The 21,021-nt window shown below is 44.9% G+C and overlaps 1 protein-coding gene across 2 annotated transcripts in view; it reads left to right on the forward strand.

Moving 5' to 3' along the window:
• LOC309356658 (syntaxin-binding protein 4-like) overlaps positions 1 to 21,021 on the forward strand; it is a 58,711-nt gene that overhangs the window by 11,576 nt on the left and 26,114 nt on the right. The window contains exons 1-4 of one of the 2 annotated variants that reach the window (XM_081888218.1): positions 8,938 to 9,053; positions 9,737 to 9,810; positions 20,311 to 20,406; positions 20,874 to 20,943. In XM_081888218.1, coding sequence (XP_081744344.1) covers positions 9,007 to 9,053; positions 9,737 to 9,810; positions 20,311 to 20,406; positions 20,874 to 20,943 — 287 coding nt within the window. In that variant the 5' untranslated portion in view covers positions 8,938 to 9,006. Of the gene's footprint in view, positions 1 to 8,937; positions 9,054 to 9,736; positions 9,811 to 20,310; positions 20,407 to 20,873; positions 20,944 to 21,021 lie in introns of those variants that run through there. The other variant, XM_081888217.1, reaches the window with a different exon arrangement.

Consider the following 21,021-nt stretch of genomic DNA (forward strand, 5'->3'; position numbering starts at 1 on the left):
CAAAATTGATGGGTTCAAAAGTAATCAGATGTCTACTGGGTCTGGAGCTTTCTCTAGCAAACAATAATATTCTTGTAATTCAAATCAAGATCAATTAGGAGTCGATTTGTGCACAAATGCATTGAGCATGGCTAACTCAAGGGCTGACTTCCTGTCTTTTTCCCAAGTGACTGGTTTGGTGCCACCAAGTAGGAATTCGCCTGTGCTCAGTGGGTTGCCTCAAACTCAGAGCAGGCCACTGGAATTAACAGGCCTGTTGTTGTTGTCCGACTCTTCGTGACCCCATGGACCAGAGCACGCCAGGCACTCCTGTCTTCCACTGCCTCCCGCAGTTTGGTCAAACTCATGCTGGTAGCTTCGAGAACACTATCCAACCATCTCGTCCTCTGTCGTCCCCTTCTCCTTGTGACCTCAATCTTTCCCAAAATCAGGGTCTTTTCCAGGGAATCTTCTCTTCTCTTGGGGTGGCCAAAGTATTGTCAATGCCTCTACTTTCAGCAGGACTAGCAATGAATGCATGGGGCATATATTGAGCCCATGATAGTCTCCTAAGGCCACCATTCCCAAAGAAACACTTTCTAGGGAATAAATCCCATGGAAACAGAGGGATTTAATTCCAATCGCACACACATGCCCTTCCTCCCAGGGCTATCTGCTCAAATACAGCAGCAACACGTAGCTAATGAATGTAATAAATGTATTATTACTGGTAGCAGAATGTCATCCAAAATTAATGATTTCCAAGTAATATATATGGCAGTCCATAACCAAAGAGTAGTCAACCTAATGAGTTACTGGCGAGGAAGACCACGATGCAGGCAGGATGCCTTTCAATGTCCAAGAAGTATTGTAGTGGGTGCTCCAATGTAACGAATTCAATTGCAATCAGCAAACAGGCAGAACAGTATAACTGGATTGGATCAACTGTTTCGAAGATGAATCTTCGTCAGCAAGTAATTTTTTAGAATATCCATACAGTTTATAAGTTCTTACATTGGTTTTATCAGCATCCATAAGCTACACTGGTTCATGAGCTCTGATCCACAAGTATTATATGTACCTGTATGGATATTCTAAAAATCACTTGTGTTCCTCGCCAGTAACTCATTACGTTGACTACTCTTTGGTTATGGACTGACATATGTATTATTTGGATATTATTCGGAAATTGTTAATTTTGGATGACATTCTGCTACCAATACAGTGGTACCTTGGGATACATACGCTTCAGGTTACAGACGCTTCAGGTTACAGACTCTGTTAACCCAGAAATACTACCTTGGGTTAAGAACTTTGCTTCAGGATGAGAACAGAAATCATGTTCCAGCGGCGCGGTGGCAGTGGGAGGCCCCATTAGCTAAAGTGGTGCTTCAGGTTAAGAATAGTTTCAGGTTAAGAACGGACCTCTGCAACGAATTAAGTACTTAACCCGAGGTACCACTGTACATTTATTACATTCATTAGCTATGTGTTGCAGCTGTATTTGAGCAGATATCTCTGTATTGCAACACAGGGGTTTGTTTTTCTTCCTTCCAGGGTGGCAAACAACAAAATCACAAAACAATGCATACATTAAAAACATTTTTTTAAGCTACCTAAACTAAAGTACCCATGGATGGGAGGAGGGAAGTCTGAGATTCGGAAGAACTCTGTGTGATTATGTGTGTGAACGAATTTGTAAAATCAAATAGAAAATATTTTAATTTTTTTCAAAAAAATTTTTAGAGGCATTAAACATGTAGAAACATCAAAGCACAGCCATATGTCCTCATAACTAATAATTTCAAGGTTGCCAAGAACAGTAGCTTTCATCTATGAAAGGCCTGGCTGAAAATGAATGTTCACCAGAGAGGGTGTTCCACAAATGTGGAAGCAATACCAAGAAGGCCCTGCCATAGGGTCAGTATCGACTGAGAGCCAGGGTGGTGTAGTGGTTAAGAGCGTTAGTCTCATAATCTGGGGAACCGGGTTCGCATCTCCGATCCTCCACATGCAGCTGCTGGGTGACCTTGGGCTAGTCACACTTCTCTGAAGTCTCTCAGCCCCACTCACCTCACAGAGTGTTTCTTGTGGGGGAAGAAGGGAAAGGAGAATGTTAGCTGCTTTGAGACTCCTTAGGGTAGTGATAAAGTGGGATATCAAATCCAAACTCTTCTTCTTCTCCTCCTTCTTCTTCTTCAGCAACAGCAGGGCTGGATCCTCTCCTATGTAAAGAACACCCTGCATTTAGAAAACTATCGCTACAGAGAGTGAAATAGGGCTAGAACCCTATGGCCAGTGTTGTTGTTGTTTAAACTTTGTGGGGAGGTTGTTTTTCCAAGGGGGCACATTAAAAAATGACACCCCTCCATTTGCAGCTTCAAGTGGGTGCTGTCCACCCCACCCCCCACATCAGGATGCAACCATCTCCTTCTGCCACAGCAGACCAAGCCAGACCACAAGTTAGGCATAGAGGGCTTTGAAGTGGTCCATAGATATAATCAGTCGTGCCTTCCACCCACACCCAAAAAAGGAATGCTTGGTATATCTTTTTCACTTCGGAGCTTCCATGAAATCAGCTTTTCAAAACTGTCACAAAACGGCACAGCTCGGTCTGCCAGCTTCTAGTGGGATGAGGATAAAGCAAATGAGATTTTAAGCGCCTGTCAAAATTGGAAGCTCCTCTCTCATGAGGGAGGGAGGGAGGGAGGGAGGGAGGGAGGGAGGGAGGGAGGGAGGAAGTTTGCAAGAGCTGCTGGTGGGGAAGCACTGGGCATGGCTGAGATTGCTTCTTGACGCAGCCCAGCTCCACAGGCAAGCAAACACAGGGCCTCGTGGACTGGGATTTTATTTTATTTTTTATCCCCATGCCAAGGGCACAAATATGCTTGCAGAAGACAGAAATGTGATCGAGTTTGCCATGACCACATTCCAAGGGTGCTCCCCCCCGAAGGTTTGGCTGGTGCCTTCATTATACACCTTTAGGAGCCACGCAAAAATGTTCCTCTTCTTTGGCTGATTGACATTTGATGACCTTTTAAATGTGTTGTAGGAGGAGGGATTATTGGTTTGTTCTTTTTTTAATGTATTCTGTGGTCTTTATATTGTAATTTTCATGTTGCAAACTGTCCTGAGATCTACAGGTATAGTGTGGTACAGAGGTACCTCGGGTTACAGATGCTTCAGGTTACAGACTCCGCTAACCCAGAAATAGTACCTTGGGTTAAGAACTTTGCTTCAGGATGGGAACAGAAATCGGGCTCTGGCGGTGCGGCGGCAGCAGGAGGCCCCATTAGCTAAAGTGGTGCTTCAGGTTAAGAAGAGACCTCCAGAACGAATTAAGTACTTAACCCGAGGTACCACTGTATACAAATTTCAACAACAACAACAACTTCCATTACTTTATGTGGTAATATCCAGTGGTGATTTTTCCATTCCTTTGTTGAAGCAGTGACATATTATTATTATTATTATTATTATTAAAAATAATTTAATTTCTCTACTGCAGCTGAGCAGGTTAGCTTAAGGAATGCAGGGCAGATGGGGAATTACAGGGTGAGTTGCTTTAGAGAGTGCAGGGCAAGCCAACTTAGCTTAGGGTTAGTTTAGGCAGGGCAGGGTGGGCCACAGAGCACATAAAACTCCGCAACTCCAACCTCACTGCTGCTTGAGGCATATGCCTTACTCTGTATAAAGGTAGGGATGGCCCTACACACTCCTGGCAAGCTTCCCTCCACCATCCTGCAGTCCCGAGTCATGAGCCCATATGACCTTGAAGGCAAGTCCTCATTTGTCATATCCAGACACATGCAAATCCCACCCCCACCTCAATCCCCACAAGGACATCATTTTTGCAATGGCTTCTCCACTTCCTTCCCACCCACTATAGTCCTTCAGCCAGTTTCCTGAGCCCCGCACGATCTGGCGAGGTCAGCTCTGGGATAGACAGTCTAGAGACGGGCGTATCGGACCACCTGCTTCTGTTAATAAGTTTATAACCGGTAAAATCCTACAGACTGGGGGTGGGGGGTGGGGTGGAGAGTTGTGGAGGGATTTAGAAATGTCAGAAGACGGATAATCATGTTAACCCTTAATATGTTTGACTTACTAGTGGAGTGCAAGGAAAATGATTTCAGCGAGGACTCCAACTCTCCCCCTCCCTTAATATTATAGAATCAGATGTGGAGTTATTATAGACTCATTCTCCTGAATGGAAAGGATTTATGAAGGGCAGGCTTGCATCATGTTCAGTGATTCAATTCTCACATAATACCAAACCATGATTTGGCACTCACGATGGTTCAGAACCCAAGCCTTTGCCTGTTGAAAATACTTCCGGTGACTTTCCAGCATCTCTTCAGCTGGGATAAAGCAATGGCTGCTCCTTTCGGAATTGTTCCCCTACTGAAAAGAAAAGAAAAAAGTCTTGCAGAGCTCCTACATGAGAGCAAGTATTCATCTTTTGAGTTGGGGGTTTTTTTAAAGGAATTGTAAATAAGGGCTTTTGTCAATGTCCGTCTTAAAATGTGGTGTCCATAACTGGACATGGTACTCCAGATGCAAATTGGCTAGTGCAAAACAGAGTGGGGCTATTACAGGATGGATTTGCATTCAGTTTAGCTGGATCCCCACTCACATCTGGTGATTTGTGCTGAAGTAGATGTCAGAATGTACAGTTCTCTCCCATTTAGATACACGGTTTTATCTCAGAACTGCTGTAACCTGTTTAACCATTCACCATATTTTGTAGAAGGGAAAAGAAATCCTCACTTTTCCAGCCTGCCCTTTTTTTTTTGTTTTGTTTTGTTTTCAGTGATGTCAGCCAGTAGTCAAATGTAATTAGCTCCACAGCACATTTTATCACACCCCATTTTCTTCAGGTTACCTGATCGTCTGGAATCACCAGTGTGACTCCTCTAGGAAGCATTATCCTAATCCACAATTGCATTCATTTGCTCCTGGTGATGTCACCACAGTCAAACCTGATTGGTTCCATGATGACATCATCAAATCCATCGAATGGTTTCTTGATGGAACCATTTCCTTTGGAACCATTTTCCTGGTTCTTTCTCTTTGCCTCTGATATTTCTGAGATAAAGTTCGTACTCTGAAATGCCTGCTGTACTTTGTGAAAGATTGGAGGGCCACATTCTTAAGAGGGGTGACAATGAAGGACTTCAAAGACATTGGTGGGTGGAGGAGATGCCCTTTGACTGTATATCCAGGGGAACTGAATACAAAAAATGTGCATGATAGGGAAAAAATGCAGTAAAATTTTGATGCTTTTTTGCAATATAAAAAGAAAGAAAGAAAGTGAATTTAAGAAGGGGGAAAAAATGAGACACTGATATTGACAGTTTCATCCATCTCACCCTTTGGTTGAGCCCTGCACGGGCAACTGATCTTCAGAGGGCTCAGCCTATTGCAACAGCTACTTGCTCAAGGGATTCTTTACTCCTTTTGCCCACAAAGCTGCTTCCTGCTATCTACTGCTATCTGCACTAAGCACACCTCTGTGGTGCATGGCCTTTCTCCCCCGTTGCTATGGCTACAGCCATTTTGCATCATCCAGCTCTCTAATCACCCTATTCCAGCACACAGTGGGCCCTTGATCAGATTAGGTGGCCGACTCAGCAGAGGGGAAAACAGGATGAGATGACGTAGCTCTTTGGCAGCTGAGGATTTAACTCTCTGTGGGAGACGGAGACGGAGGAATGGCAGCAGTAGGGGGAAATGGAGGCCTTCCATGGATGGTGCCCAGAAGGTTGCCTAGAAGAGAAGGATGAGGGGGGAGACAACATTTATTCAGTTCACATTTAACAGCTAGTCTGCATCACTCACATTTCCCCAGAGTGTGCAAACCAAAAAAAGTTATCTTTTGAAACTGGAACTTCTCTGAATTTTTCAATGCAGCCAAGTAATGTGCAGAAAAACACATTTGCATCTATTAAGTGAAAATAATTTGCACAAATGCATTATGTTAGAGGAAATTGCTTTACAAAAAATGTGTCGATTAGGTAAAACTGAATACAAAAATTTGTTTATTGGGATAAATTTACAGTAAAATGCGGATGAATTTCCATGAGGTCCCCCCCGTACCAGAAGGGAACATGACTTCTAAAGAGTTGTTTTCATCAAGACTGCTGCAGCATAGGAAAGAGCTAAACTCCTGTTGTCTACCTGCTGCTTCCCTGATTATGACGATGCTATATATACAGTATAGATAGATATAGGCTTCTAAGTGGTTTATAAGATCAATTGTAAAATCCATGCATAGTTAAAACACACAATAAACCATTCAATCAAAGCATTAAAACAGTAGTAATTTTAAAAATACAAGAAATTATGCCAGTTTAAAAGCATAGCAATTAAAATAGTGAAAAATAATTAGAACAATAGGACCAGAAGGTCATGCTCGGGGGAATGCTTGCCTAAACAGGTGTATCTCCAAGAGCCGGTGGAATGCCAATGCAGATGGGATTTCTCATATTTCAGGAGGGAGGGCATTCCACAACACTGATGCCACCAGGTAAAAAGCCTGCCTCCACGTTACCACAAGCTTATAATAATCAGTCTCCCTCTCTTTGAAAAAACTACTGCACATAAGGTGCATTGAGCACCACATCTAGGGCTCTGAACCAGCGGCTGTTGGAGCTCATTTGCAAACAGACATTTATTTGCTATCTCACAGCTTTTGTTTTATGCAGCCAAAAGTCACTGTCTCATCCCAAATCCTCTAATGCACCAGTGACCTTGTAGACCTCAATATTCAGAATAATGATCAGAGAAAAATAAATAGGCCACCATCCTGCCCCTTATATAGCTGCATTAGGGCATGGCTCAGTTTTTTACGTTGTCAGCAGATCCCTTGAAACACAAGACCAAATTAGGCCCGGCTGGCCATTGTAAAAAACAAACAAATCTGAAATGCAGCCAGGAGAGGCCGTCTATTTGACAGGAGCAGCGATAGGTGGTATTTGGGGGAGAAGGGTGGGTTATGTAATCCTTTTCGTGCAGGCCATTTTCCAGTCAAAATTGCCTTTCCTCCAGCCATTTTCCTATTCAGATGTGGGGAAAATGCACAGGAACAACGAGAGATTTTGATCAGAAAAACACAATGTTGATAATGGGTCACTCATCATCCACACCAACTCTGGTTCACCCTCAGCTTAAAAACAATATTATTTTTTTGTCATTTGTGGACCAGTTTCTCAGTTGGAACATTATAGGTTTGAGCAGAGGTGACTAACCATTTCAACCTGATGGCTGCATTCACTTCTTGCCAACTCCCTGGAGGCTGAACGCCAGTGGTGGGTGTGCCCAACCCACACTCTCACATGCTCACACACAGGACTCTGGTATTTACATAGCCAGATAGTCCCCCTCCCCACTTCCTGCAGATCAGCTGAGGAGGATGGATGGGGGAATGGATTCTTGCATCTCTCTGCTCATCAAAGGGAGAGTGGTCATTTGCATCTCCAGTGTAACATGCAAACCCTAAACTGTGGTTCATCTTAGCTAAACCATAGCTTGTTAAAGTGTTTTATTGACGCTCAGGTGATACAGAAAAGCACTTCCAAATTGCAGCATGGCAAATGTTTGTGTAAGGCACATTGTATGGAAATGGTGGTGTTGAAGCCTAATCAGTATGCACAACAGCTGGGTTGCTTTTTAATGTTCAGTCTTGGATTACACCCGCTCCATACATTCTGTGAGACTACCTTAACAGGCATGGCTTCCTGCACAGACTCCAGAGAGCTGTGGTTTGTTAAGAGTCCTGACAGCTGTTAGGAGACTCCTATTCCCCCTCACAGATCTACAGTTCCCAGAATTCTCTGGGAAGAAGCAGGATTGACTGTTAGACCACTCTTCGAATTATAGTTCTGTGGAGGGGGATAGGAGTCCATACCATCCAACCTTTGGAGACCCCCAAACCAGCATGTGCGTCTTCCGATTATATGATGTCATGTCTAGGCAGCAGCAAATCCATCCAGAGGGTGTCCTTGTTGTGACAGGGGACTTTAATCAGGCCTGTCTGAAGACGGTCTTTCCTTTAGGGCTCCCTCCATTTGTTTGTGTGTCTCCAAACCTTGGGTTCTACCCCTTGGTCCGCTGATACCTCCCTGCGGTGTGTGTGAATTCTGGGCAACCTTCCAGGGGACACCTGCCAGGGGTGGGAGGGGCAAAAAATAAAAGTGGGCGGAGCAAAAATGCAAATTTTACCTTTGCACAGTAGGCTATGTACTCAACACACACAAACAAACAAACAAACAAACACACACCTCTGTCCTCCATCCAGGTGAGAGAGAAGCCTCACCAGAGTTCAAGGACAAATCCCTGCCAGGCAAAAGAATTCAGGGGTCAAAGGAGGACCAGTGAGAATCATGGCTTAGGGAGAGGGTGTGTGGCCCAGATAGAGATCTGGGGCCAGACAGAGATGTTTTGAGGGCCACATTTGGCTCCCAAATTTGAGGTTTCCCATCACTGTTATATAGGGCAGCAAAAGAAATGGGGTGACGTTAACGAGAAATTTGGCAACAAGTTATTACAATGAGGGGCTTTCCATGGATCTCAACATACTCTGGGCAACATCAAGGTTACCTGACTTCATCTGAATGGCGTCCTTCCCTTGATGCCTGTTTCAAACCAGGGCACCTGGCAAACAATAAAAACACATCAGAATAATTACTCTGCTGCTCTAATTATGCGTGAGCAACGATGATTTAAGAGCAAGGGGAGGGAACGTCCAGAGGATTTATTTCAGTCTAATTGAATTGTTTTGCCCCCTCTCTTCTGCCGAATCCCTCTGCGATAGGCCGAGGCTGCATCCGTAAAAGCCTTGCGTAAGCTTTAATCTTAAGAGAGCGATGGTTTCCCAGTGATCTGTGTTAATGTTTGGGGTGGACCTGACGTGCCATGGGGATGGTCACATGAGCCGCTCCCCATCTCCGCCACTTTTTGCCGGATCTCGGCCAAAGCAGACCGCTTACGGGCCAGGCAGCGGACTGGACATCTCCGGCACGCAAGATGCCAGCCATTTCGGTCCTCTACAAGGGAGCTGTCATTATTAGCAGGTAACGGCTCAGAAACAGGGCTTGAAGGGGGGTCAGGCAAGCGCCGGCACATCATTGGGTCATGTAGAGAACTTGAGGGACACACATAAGAACGCAGGCTCCCCCTGTGCCCCCATGGCAGAGGCTCCGCTTTGCATGCAGAGGGTCCCAGGTTCAGTCGGGCTGCCTCAGTGGGACAGACGGGAAGCAGAGCTTCCTCCATCAGCTTTGCTGAAAGCCAGGCTTCACCAGGCACTTCCTACCCCTGAACTGTGCCAGCTGGTCATTATAAGAACACATGTTTAAGAATTGGTTCCCCCCCCTTCCCTCCCTGTCCTTTGCCCCTTGTGTGCTGTGGTTGGTGGGTTATTGTTGGTTTTTTTAGCTTGTAACCCTACAGGCAGAGGCTGCCTTGTTTTAATTGATTGTATATAAGCCGCTGTGGTAACTTTCCTAACTCAAGAGCAGGGTACAAATGCTCTAAATAAACACATAACGTCAAATTTGTTCTCCATCTCTAGGACTCTGTTTAGTGCTAGGGCTGATTGGAGTGGTAGTCCAAAACATTGGGGGGCCGTGAGGGTAGTCTAGGCTGTCCTAGAAGGACCATAGGCCTGATGCAGTATAACAGTTCTTCTCTTTAGAATCAGGATGCCCCCGGTGTCCACAAACAGTTTCCTTTTCATCCTGGTTTCTGCTTTCAGGACACTAATGGGACCATACGGAATGGATAGGACTGTCCATTGCATTGACTTCTACGACTGCGCCAATGGGCTGGGTGAGTGTGTCTTTTTCTGGTGTCTGTGGTATTGTGGAGGGGTGAAAAAAGGGGACTGAGAAGGGGTCTGGAGCTTTGAAGGGTGCTTTCCCTGTTTTACTTTGCTTTCCAGAAGTCCCTAATGCCAAGATTCACTCTATCTGCTGCAGGCAGTCTATTGCTAATTGTCTGTCTGGGGGAAACATTAGGAAGGCTACGTACCTTAAATTAACATTTTGTTAAAGTCGACACCTATGATCGTTTGACACCCTTTTTGTACAGCAGGACTGAGACCGTTCAGGCCCGGAGGCTGAATGTGGTCCTCACAACTCTGCCTTAATCACAGCCACTCCCCAAACCACACCCCGTCACTGGCCCTGCTCCCTGCCCTCTATCAGCGCATTTGCAGTGATGCCTCTTGCTTGCCTGGATGGAAGATAGAGACTTGTGGGTGTGCAGAAAACTCTGGGTTGTATGTGGCTGGCATGTAGCTTACTGAAGTTGCACCCATCACCCTGGCCACGTTTGCCTCTGGCCCTGCCCACCAGGGGCATGTGGTACCCAAGGGGATGTGAGCCTTTGGCTGGAAACTGCCCCCCCCCATCCCTGTTAAACAGCATTGTAAAACACCAGACATCCTTGCTTGTTGCATTATGACTATCCATTACAGCCTTTCTCAACCTGTGGGTCCCCAGATGTTGTTAAACTACAACTCCCATCACCCCTAGCTAGCAAGGCCAGAGCTCAGGGATGATAGGAGTTGTAGTCCAACAACATCTGGGGACCCCCAGGTTGAGAACCGCTGATCCATTACCAGTGGCAGAAGAAGGGGGGTGCGGTGGGTGTGGGCCACCCCGGGTGTCATCACTGAGGTGTGTGTGACAAAAATATGAGTTTTTTGTTTATGGGCTCACGAAATTTTTTAGTTCAGTCAAGAAATGTAACGAAACACGGCTGGTACTGGGTGCTACACCATGGCACTTACCCACACGGCCTGCAGTGTGCCTGAGCCACACATCTCTACTGGGAGTGACCTGGTGGCTTGGGCGCCTACAGAGTCCGCGCTGCCTGAAACGGCAGTGTGGGGCTTATGTCTGCTCACCACCTCTCCCTCAGCTGCCCTACAGCTGAGGGGGAGGCGGTGGAGAGGCTCCACGCAGTGCGCCCCACCCCCATGGCTGGCTCACCCTGCCCCTGGCTGCAGGACACATGCGCCGCACCGGGCATCCAAGTGGCTAGCTACGCCACTGTCCATTACCCAAACATGGTGGAGGAATCGACAGGGTGTAAACATGTATGGAGATTGGCTATATCTGAGAAAGTAACTCATAATGTAATGGAGCTGAAAGGAAAGGGGTCTGTGTGTATTTGGTGGCAGTTTATTTTATAAACTACTGGAAAGCACTTATGTGTTATCAGCCACATCACTGCAAATGTGGATGTCATGACTATGCATACTTGTGAATACTTTAGTTGGAGAAGGTGATCTCACTGGGGATGGGTGTTTTCATACAATGTTTTTGAACAACGTAGGATAATTTTGTATAAAAACTACAGGGTATCATAAAGACATGAATACTTTTTCAGTCACTGGCAAGCTTGGGAGGAGGGCAGGCTTTGTTTGTGCTATTGCTTATGTTTACACCTAATTTGTCGAGTTATATATTTGTGGAAGCCAGTAAAAATTACTTTAAAACGAAACATCCTAGAAATTCCTCCAGAGGAAGGACCAAAGCTCCATGGCAGAGTATCTGCTTTGCCTGCAGAAGCTCCCAGGTTCAATCCTTTGCATCTCCAGGTAGGGTCGGGAACGTTCTTTGCCTGAGACTCTTGGGAGAAACTGCCAGTAGACAATAGTGAGCTAGATGGACCAATGACCTGACTCAGTGTGAAGCAGCTTCCGATGTTGCACTGCATTATGGCTTTGTAGTCTTTGATGCCTTCTGGTCCTGGACGAAGGGAAGGCACACCACTTGCGGGTCAGCAGCATCTCCTGTCCTCAGCACTGGTTCGTTCTTGGAGATGCTAGGGCAGGTGAAGGAGATGTCAGAAAAATCAGCATCTCCAGGTAGGGCTGGATATGATCCCTGCCTGACACACCTGAGAAGCACTGCCAGTCAGTTAAAATAAATACTGAATTAAATAGGCCAGTGGTCTGGCTCAGTATATATTAAGACACTTCCTTATATTTCTGTGCAGCTGCTATGTTTTGAGTAGTGTCAATGACGACATGCCAAAGTCTGGAAGTAGTGCACCCTGACTACTGGGCATGGTGCTGTCATTCACACAACCACTCACTCTTGGCACGGCACTTTTAAAGCACACACTGAGTTTAAAACATGGTTGCTGTGTCCACAGACTTAGTAGGACAGACCAGGATATTATATCTACTCTCTGTTGTGCAGAGTGCAGCTGGTAATCTGGAATTAACTCCCTGAACCTAAATTCCACGAGTGTCTTAGAGATCTGCGCTGATCATTTAATTGGAAATTAGTTACCATAGAGAGGTGCCAGTTAAACAATGTTTTTTTCTGAAAAGCTGAGATCCAATTATCCTAACCTTCATCTTCTTAGATCTAAGCTTAACTTCATTTCACCTATAGCCAAATCCTCACCCCAGGCGAAGGAAAAGATGCTACAGAGACTGGAAAGCAAAACAAAGAGATTAAGCCAAATGTAATTAAATATAGTTGTCTTAGTCACAGATCTGGGTTGCTGTTCCAGAGTGCAAGAGGACAATTCTAGTGCATGAAATAAACAGACCAAAATATTGTGTTGTGTGTGTATGTGTTGCAATTGCATGCAAGCAATGGAGGTAAACGGCAAAACCTGGAATTGAGCACAGCATTTTGGAAATCTCAGTTCTATTTTTATTTTTTAAGTTTCTAGTCTTTATAAGTGTGCAAGCAGCATCTGCTGAAATATTAAGTGGGAAGGGATGGGTGACTAAGGACCACTTGGCACGTTATGATAGTTGTGGAAATGCCAGGGTTGCACTAGCCTAGTCCTATGGAAAATATGCACCTTGCAAGCATCATGCACTTCTCACAGCTGTGTGTTTCCATCTTTAAAATACAGGTGTGCACACACATCTGGGAACTCCACCAGGCTTGCCCCAATATATAAAGAGAAGGTGGTATCCCACAAACTCATTCCATCCGTGCAAGGATTTATGCTTGCACCATGGAACTTCCCCTCCTCCTCCTTCCCCAGTGAGTCCACTAAATCTGTTCTGGGAGTTCCCCAACCCTCAGAGCAGATCTGGGAAGAGAATAGGAGAACTTCCATTGTACAAGGGCAAACCCTTATGCTGGCATAATGTGTACTGCCTTGGATACAACCCTGACTGTTGTTGCTCTATACCCATTGGTCTGCAAACGTCATTCAGGTGCTCTGCAGGCACTCCACTCACCTCCTGGCAGTTCAGTATGCTGCTGCCATCGTAGTTGCTGGGCTGCAGTGTGCACAGGACAGGTGCCCCCCTGGGGAATGCTGCTTCTGCCACCGGTAGCCAAATATGTAGCCAGCCTGAGTTTCCCACTGCCCTTCTACCAACGCATCATCTGGAAAGGCAAACCTCAAAAAGGGTGGTGGTGAGCGGAGCTATTAATGTCAAGCTCTCCCTTTGTGGGAAACCTCCTTGCTTTCCTGGCCTGAAATCCCTGAAGTCTCCCCTTTCCCCACAGCTGGGAGAGTGCCCAGTTTAGAGGATGAGAAGGTGGAGTTGCCATCACAGGCTTTTCCCATGCAGTGGTAAGGCCAAGCAGCTCATAGGCCACCTGCTGCTGCTGTTGCAATGTCTTGAAGGGCAAGGGACATGGCTGGTACCCTCCTGGCCCTGGGCCACATTGCTATGGCGATCTCCCAGCAGATGACCAGAATGGAAGAGGAGTTCCAGCAGCATCCTGGCAAATTGCAGAACATGGGTGACGTAGACCAGCTTGCCCTGCCAGGGCTGCTCAGTTGGGTGGAAGATGCTGGGTGTGGCCAGCCAACCAGGGAAGGAGAGCAGGGGGAACCAGCATTCCAGCTGCCCTTCACTAAGTCCCATCAAATGGCTCTGGCTCCACACCCTCTTCCTTGAGGACATCCCTTTCCTTTCCCACAGGCTTCCTTCCTTTTCTGTGAAAATGGGTGTTTGTGCAAAGGGGGTACAGAACAGAGGGGAAGGATGCATGGATATGGGAGCAAAGGTGAAAACGGGGGTGCCAAGTGGAGCATCAGAACGGAAGAGAGAAGTGGCTTCAGAAAGTGAAACTTAGTGCTTACATTGGGTGGGAGGGAGAAGTTCTGGGGCACTGTTTCCCAAAATGGGGTGTGCCACCCATTGGGGGGCACTGGAATTATCTAGGGGGACATTAAGAGGCAACCGGGTGGCAAGAGGCACTGGAAGTGTAACCGACTAACCGACTTTGAGTGGCTGGGATCACTGAATGAAGTTCATCAATTTGGTTGACTTAATTAGATTAGATAGTTTTAATTGGAATTTGAATAAATGTGCAATTGATAGTATGTTTGTTGTTTTTGCATTATTATCTTTCTTAATGGGTTGTGCAAACTGCTATTCTGAATAATGTTTTTTTAAGGAACCAAGGGGGAAGTGGTCAAAGAAAGTTTGGGAGCCACCACTCTAGGGGGGAAATATGGGGGAAATAGCAGGGACGCGGGTGGCACTGTGGGTTAAACCACAGAGCCTAGGACTTGCTGATCAGAAGGTTGGCAGTTCGAATCCCCGCGACGGGGTGAGCTCCCGTTGTTTGGTCCCTGCTCCTGCCAACCTAGCAGTTCGAAAGCACATCATAGTGCAAGTAGATAAATAGGTACCACTCCGGCGGGAAGGTAAACGGTGTTTCCGTTTCTGGTTCGCCAGAAGTGGCTTAGTCATGCTGGCCACATGACCGGGAAGCTGTATGCCAGCTCCCTCGGCTAATAAAGCGAGATGAGCGCCACAACCCCAGAGTCAGCCACGACTGGACCTAATGGTCAGGGGTCCCTTTACCTTTACCTTTAGCAGGGTGTTGGCAAGTGGGGTGAGCAAGGGGCTCTGTTGTGTGTGTTTGTGTTTCCATCATTTCAGTTCAAAATTGGGCTATTGCAGAGTAAAGGAAGATAGCAGACAAAGCAGACCCTTCCATAATGTGTAAATGGGAAGGGTTGTAGTTCAGTGGTATATCATCTGATTTGCGTTCCCCAATTCAATCCACAACAACTAGGAGAGAGCCATACCTGAAATTCTGGAGAGCAGCTGCCAGTCGTATAGGAGGGTCTTGTTGGCTCACCCTGTGGGAACGCCCTCCCATCAGATATCAAACAGATAAATAACTTTACGAAGACACCTGAAGGCAGCTCTGTATAGGGAAGCTTTTAATGGCTGATGTTTTATTGTGTTTTTAATATTTTGTTGGGAGCCACCCAGAGGGGCTGGGGCAGCCCAGTCATATCGGTGGCATAAAAATAATAAAATTGTTATTGTTATTGAGCACAACCAAGCTAGGTGAACCAGGAGTCTTGACTCCAGGTGAGTTCTTTCCTAGGTGGCTCAGACTGAAACTTTCTGTACCCCAACAAGAGCAATTCAATAAGCATGTTCCTATATTTGTTAGGCGTGAGAAGATCAGTTGCTTTGATCTTGGCTTCGCAGAATACCTCCAAGCAAAGCATGTTTGTCAATGGGGTGGATTCCTTGGTTCAGTTGCCTCTCATGCTGTGTGTGTTGTGTGTGGTTGCAACAGACAGATGCTCAGCATCTGTGGGCTTCCTCCCGTCTGTTAACACATCTATTTGTGTCTTGGATTGATAGCAAGGAAGTCTGATCTCGCTGGCTCTCACTGACTGGCTGATTTGTTAATTAAAACCAGCATTCATAATCCCACAGCCTTCAGCCCAGACTCCAAGAAATTAGAATTTAATGAGCCTTTGATAAATTGCATTTTTGCCCTTTTCCTGCTAGGCATTTCTGTGTCAAATCTCATGTTTTTAGTTTATCCATTCACCAACAGAGATCTCAGGGCAGCTTACACATCCAAACAATCAGAACCACAAATTCCACATTAAATAGTAAAATATAAAACAAATTAAAAAAACAACAACCAGTAGAGAGTTCATTTCATTGAAACAGTCCAATTGGTTAAAAAAAAATCACCAGAAATTCTAAATGACCAAAAGCCAAGTTGTGTCAGTTGTACCCAAAGGCTAAGGACATACCATATGCTTAAAGCACATTTTTATTGCTGCAAGAAGGGGGATGTACTTGTTACCCAGAGTGATTCAACAATCAATCCCTCTTCAGAAGGAACTCTGGGAATTGTAGCTCTGTGAGGGGAAGAGGGGTCTGCTGACAGTTCTCAGCATCCTTACCACAGTTCCCATAATACTTTGAGGGAAGACATGGCTGTTTAAAGTGGGATCATGGTGCTTTAAAAGTATGGTGTGAATGTGGTCTCAGTTTGTCATTTTTCTCATTGTTCTCTTCTCCACATTTCCACATCAGTTTGTGAATCTTTTTTTAAAATTCCTAATCAAAATTCAGCACTTTAGTGTAGATTTCTCCTAATACACATTGTTGTATGCAATTTTGCCTAATATACACATTTGTGCAAAGAAGCTTTTCCTGATATACTGCATTTCTGCATGTTATTTTCATGACTATGTGCATTTTTATGTACACATGCATTTTCGTACACAGTATTTGAGCACAGTTGTGCTGCAAAATTCAGAGAAGATTGAATCTGAAAAGATGCATATTGTTTTTGAAAGTTTTGAAAGCTGTTTTAAAATGTGAACCAAACCAAATTTCTACTCCATCCATAATTCCAGTCATGACAGCGGATTCTGGGTAAGGGTTTGGATTTGGGTTATGATGAGGCAATAATAATAATAATAATAATAATAATAATAATAATAATTTATTTATACCCCGCCCATCTGGCTGAGTTTCCCCAGCCACTCTGGGCGGCTCCCAATCAGTGTTAAAAACAGTACAGCATTACATATTAAAAACAAAGGTATCCAGCAAGCAAAGTTCTATCTCCCAGTAGCACCCTGGAGAGCTCCACATGGAGCTGAGACTGGAAATTCCGCATGCATGTTTCAGCCGATTTTTTGCCTGATTCTAAACTAGAGTTCTGTTTCGGATTTAGCACCAGTCCTTATATATTACCGCCAGAGGGCACTGTGGGTGTGCAACAACAGGCACTTGAAAAATTGTTTGCGGGAAGGGATCCTCTTCCTATTATTTGTGTTCAATCAGTCGCCCTTGGCTACGTGTGTGTGTTTAATAAGGATGAGATGTGACTATCTGACACGCTTTCTAATAGGATTGCATGAGAAAGAGGTGAGAGCCAGCCAAGAAAACTGAAACTGGAAGAATTTGCCTTACTCTTACATTATGCATGAATTTACATTTTTCAAAATCCTGTTTGGCTCTGGGTTTCCTGACCTCTTGGGAGCTGGGGACACATTTGGAACTGTGCTGTAGGCACCACAATATACCCATTTCACAAAAGGAACAATGGCAATGCTGAGAATGCCTTTCCCTTAAACCAACACACAAAAAAACCTACACATACCCCAAAACCAATAAAATGCAGGCTGAAGAAGAAACAGGCAACTCTTCCCAAGCAACCCCCTAAAACAAAAACAAAAAACACCCTAAAAATTGGGAGGGGCAGGAAAACTTAAAGGGCACCAAGGAAGATGCCTGCCCACTTACCATGTTGGAGACCCCATATCTAATTGGGTTCTAACACGGGTACAATTAATCTGAATTCAAGTGACTGATGCATTACTGAGCCCCTTGAGGAAGGATATTTAATATTGTGTGAACATATGCAAAGATTAAGAAATACTGAATTTCTCTATTGACAGATATTAAAAGAGTTATTGGGCATGACTTACCAAAAGTCCATAAGGACATGAGAAGAGCCTACTGAATCCCCCCTCCCCCCGCCGACCATTTCATCCCCACAACAATTCTGTGAGGTTGGTTAGGGGCTGGCTCCAAGGTCACCCAGTGAACTTCATGGATGAATGGGGATTTCAGTCCTCGTCTCCTAGATCCTAACCACTCTAACCATTACAGCACACTTCATCCAGTATGATGAAGTAAACCACGGAAATCAATGGACATGACTAGCCTACACCTATTAATTTAAATGAAACTACTCTGAGTGAAAGGGACGCGGGTGGCACTGTGGGTTAAACCACAGAGCCTAGGACTTGCTGATCAGCAGTTCGAATCCCCGCGACGGGGTGAGCTCCTGTTGCTCGGTTCCTGCTCCTGCCAACCTAGCAGTTCAAAAGCACGTCAAAGTGCAAGTAGATAAATAGGTACTGCTCCAGCAGGAAGGTAAACGGCATTTCCGTGCGCTGCTCTGGTTCGCCAGAAGCGGCTTAGTCATGCTGGCCACATGACCCGGAAGCTGTATGCCGGCTCCCTCGGCCAATAAAGCGAGATGAGTGCCGCAACCCCAGAGTCGGCCACGACTGGACCTAATGGTCAGGGGTCCCTTTACCTTTTTACTGTGAGTGAAATTTAGATGGCTGCAGCCCCCTGCTTTTATAAAGCTATTTTACCATTTTTATTATGCTATTTGATTCTGTTTTATGTTATTTTTATATACCGCGGAGGGATAAAAACCATTTATGTGGTTTAGCTTTTAAATAAATAAACAGCAATCAAAACTGACCTATTTTCCTTCCTCTCCCTCCCCAATGAACTTTTCACCCCAGCTGTTTTTGGCTTGGAATCCTCCTCAGCCGTGCACTAGAAATACAGCGTACAGGCATTCTGTGTCACAACAGAGATGTTGTGGCACTAGGCATTCTGGGCAGGTATCCAGCACATGCCCCAAGCAAGGCATAAGAGACAGAAGACTTTGAGCAAAGCGAGGACATGTAAAAGGGTACAGTTTGATTTGCAGAACTGTGTTTGCCTTGAAATCTTCCTACCCCTCGGGCTTGAAGCAGTGTGCATGCACACAAAAGCTTACACCCAGAACATACTTAGTTGGTCTCTAAGGTGCTACTGGGCATTTTTATTTATTTATTCCAGTTCATTAGGATTAGGAAGACTGCAATCCTATGCACAGTTTTCTGGGAGTATCAGTTGTGTTACTTCCAACCCAATAGGTTCATCTTGCAAAACACACTGATGTATAACGAAGCTTCCCTGATGGAGTTCCATATCCTCAAGGCCACTATTGAGGTTGCTCACTTCACTCTCATTCTCTATACCTCAAGTGGAATATATGGATTTCAGTGGTAAGGACTGATACATAAGGACCTAAGAAGAAGAAGCTGGATTAGGCCAGTGGTCCCTCAGATCCAGCATTCTGTTCCAACAGGACCTGAGCACAACAGCCATTCTTACCACTTGCAACGCCAGGCAAATGAAATTCAGAAGCATTACTGCATCTAACAGTGGGGGGAAGAACATCGTCATGATGGCTAGTATCCATTGTCATAGCCTTACCCCCCAAGAGTATTTGTATTTGCCTCATACTCTTTAAAGCCATCCATGTCAGTGGCCCTTGCTCCTTCTGGGGGGGAGGGAAAGAGCTCCATAGTCCAGCTATGCTCTGTGTGAAGAAGTCCTCCCTCCCCCCCCCACCCCCTGTCCTGAATCTCCCATCATTCAGTTGTTGTTTTTTTAAAAAAAAATATTTTTATTGATCAATTTCCACATAACAAATTATCAAACCATATAATCACATACATTATTTTCCCCTCCCCCCTCCCCCCACCAAGGAGTTCCCTCAGCTCCTCTCCCTGATTTCTCTTCGCATATTTTCTCTGCATATTATAAAATTGTTATCAACCATTCAATTTGTACGGTATATGTTTATTCAAAACCTGCCAAGGAGTCCAAGTTCATTTTGTTGTCTCTTTAAATAGTTTGTAAAAAGTTCCCATTCTTCCTTGAAGTCGCAGTTGTCCTCGTGTCGCAATTTGTAAGTCAATTTGGGCAGTTCTGCATAAGTCATCAATTTCTCTTGCCACTGTTCTTTCGTCGGGATTTCCTCATTCTTCCATCCTTGTGCTATCAAGACTCTTGCCGCTGCTGTAGCATACATAAATAAATTATTTGCTTTTCTTGGCCGGTCTTGTCCTACAATCCCTAACAAAAATGCTTCTGGTTTTTTTTTACAAATGTCATTTTAAACATTTTTTTCAATTCATTGTATATCATTTCCCAATTTTTTTTTAACATTCAGCTTAATTGGATGCCTCTGAATTCTAATATTATCTATCCACTTTCTACCTGAAATCCTTGAGAGCTGCTGCCAGTCAGTGTTGACAATACTGAGGTAGGTGGGCCAACAGCCCAACTTGGTATGAGGCAACTTTCTTTGTTGACATATCAATGTTTAGTAAGCCCTTCCAGGCCCCTCACCAGGCCAACAATTCTCAGCATTCCCATGTCTTTTAAACTAGTGTACAAGGTGGGTGTGCCTTCAGAGGATGGGGTAGCAGTTGCTTCTTAGTAAGGAAATGTTATGTTATGTCATATTTTCTTGATAGGCATTAAAGTGATTGGAGGCATTAAAGAATTTACTGGAGAGGAATATGGGGTTTACGTTAAGAGAATCCTACCAGGAGGTGTTGCTCATGCTGATGGTAAGTGCCATTTATTGCTTCTGTATCTGACCTAAAGGCCTTGTGATGCTGACCCTGTGAAGAGATTCCCATTTGTTGAATACGCTGGCAGCATTAAGATAAATTCAACAGTGTAAATAAGTTTTGATGGATGTAACTATGGAATACTGAATGGTTTAGTTTATGTAAAATATGTGATGCGAAATGAACTGCGGAAAGAGAAGAAGGGGTGTAAATTGATATTTTAGGGTTATTTAAATGAATACTCTAAATTGCAAAACAGAAAAGTTAATAAATGAGAGAGAGATTCCCATCTGACAGAGAGCCACTGCCAGTCAGTGCAGACAGTATGGAGCTAGATGGACCAAATGATCCAGCTCAGGATAAGGCAGCTGCTGGTGTTCCTATTGTCCCCATGCAATTATGGATAGGGAGTATGTTCTTTTTCCATATGTGTGACACTTCTCTTGCCTGTTTGCTTGATTTAGGCCGCCTGCAACCAGGGGACCAGATCTTAGAAGTTAACGGAGACAGTTTGCTTGGCGTTACAAGTGAAAGGTATAGCATTCTGGATCAGGGCTCTGAATTTGTTTCAGGATGTTGGACTTGATGGGCCTCTGGCCTGATCCACCAGGC

Source organism: Podarcis melisellensis (assembly GCF_964234715.1).
Source record: "Podarcis melisellensis genome assembly, chromosome: 14".
NCBI classification, from domain to species: Eukaryota; Metazoa; Chordata; class Lepidosauria; order Squamata; family Lacertidae; genus Podarcis; species Podarcis melisellensis.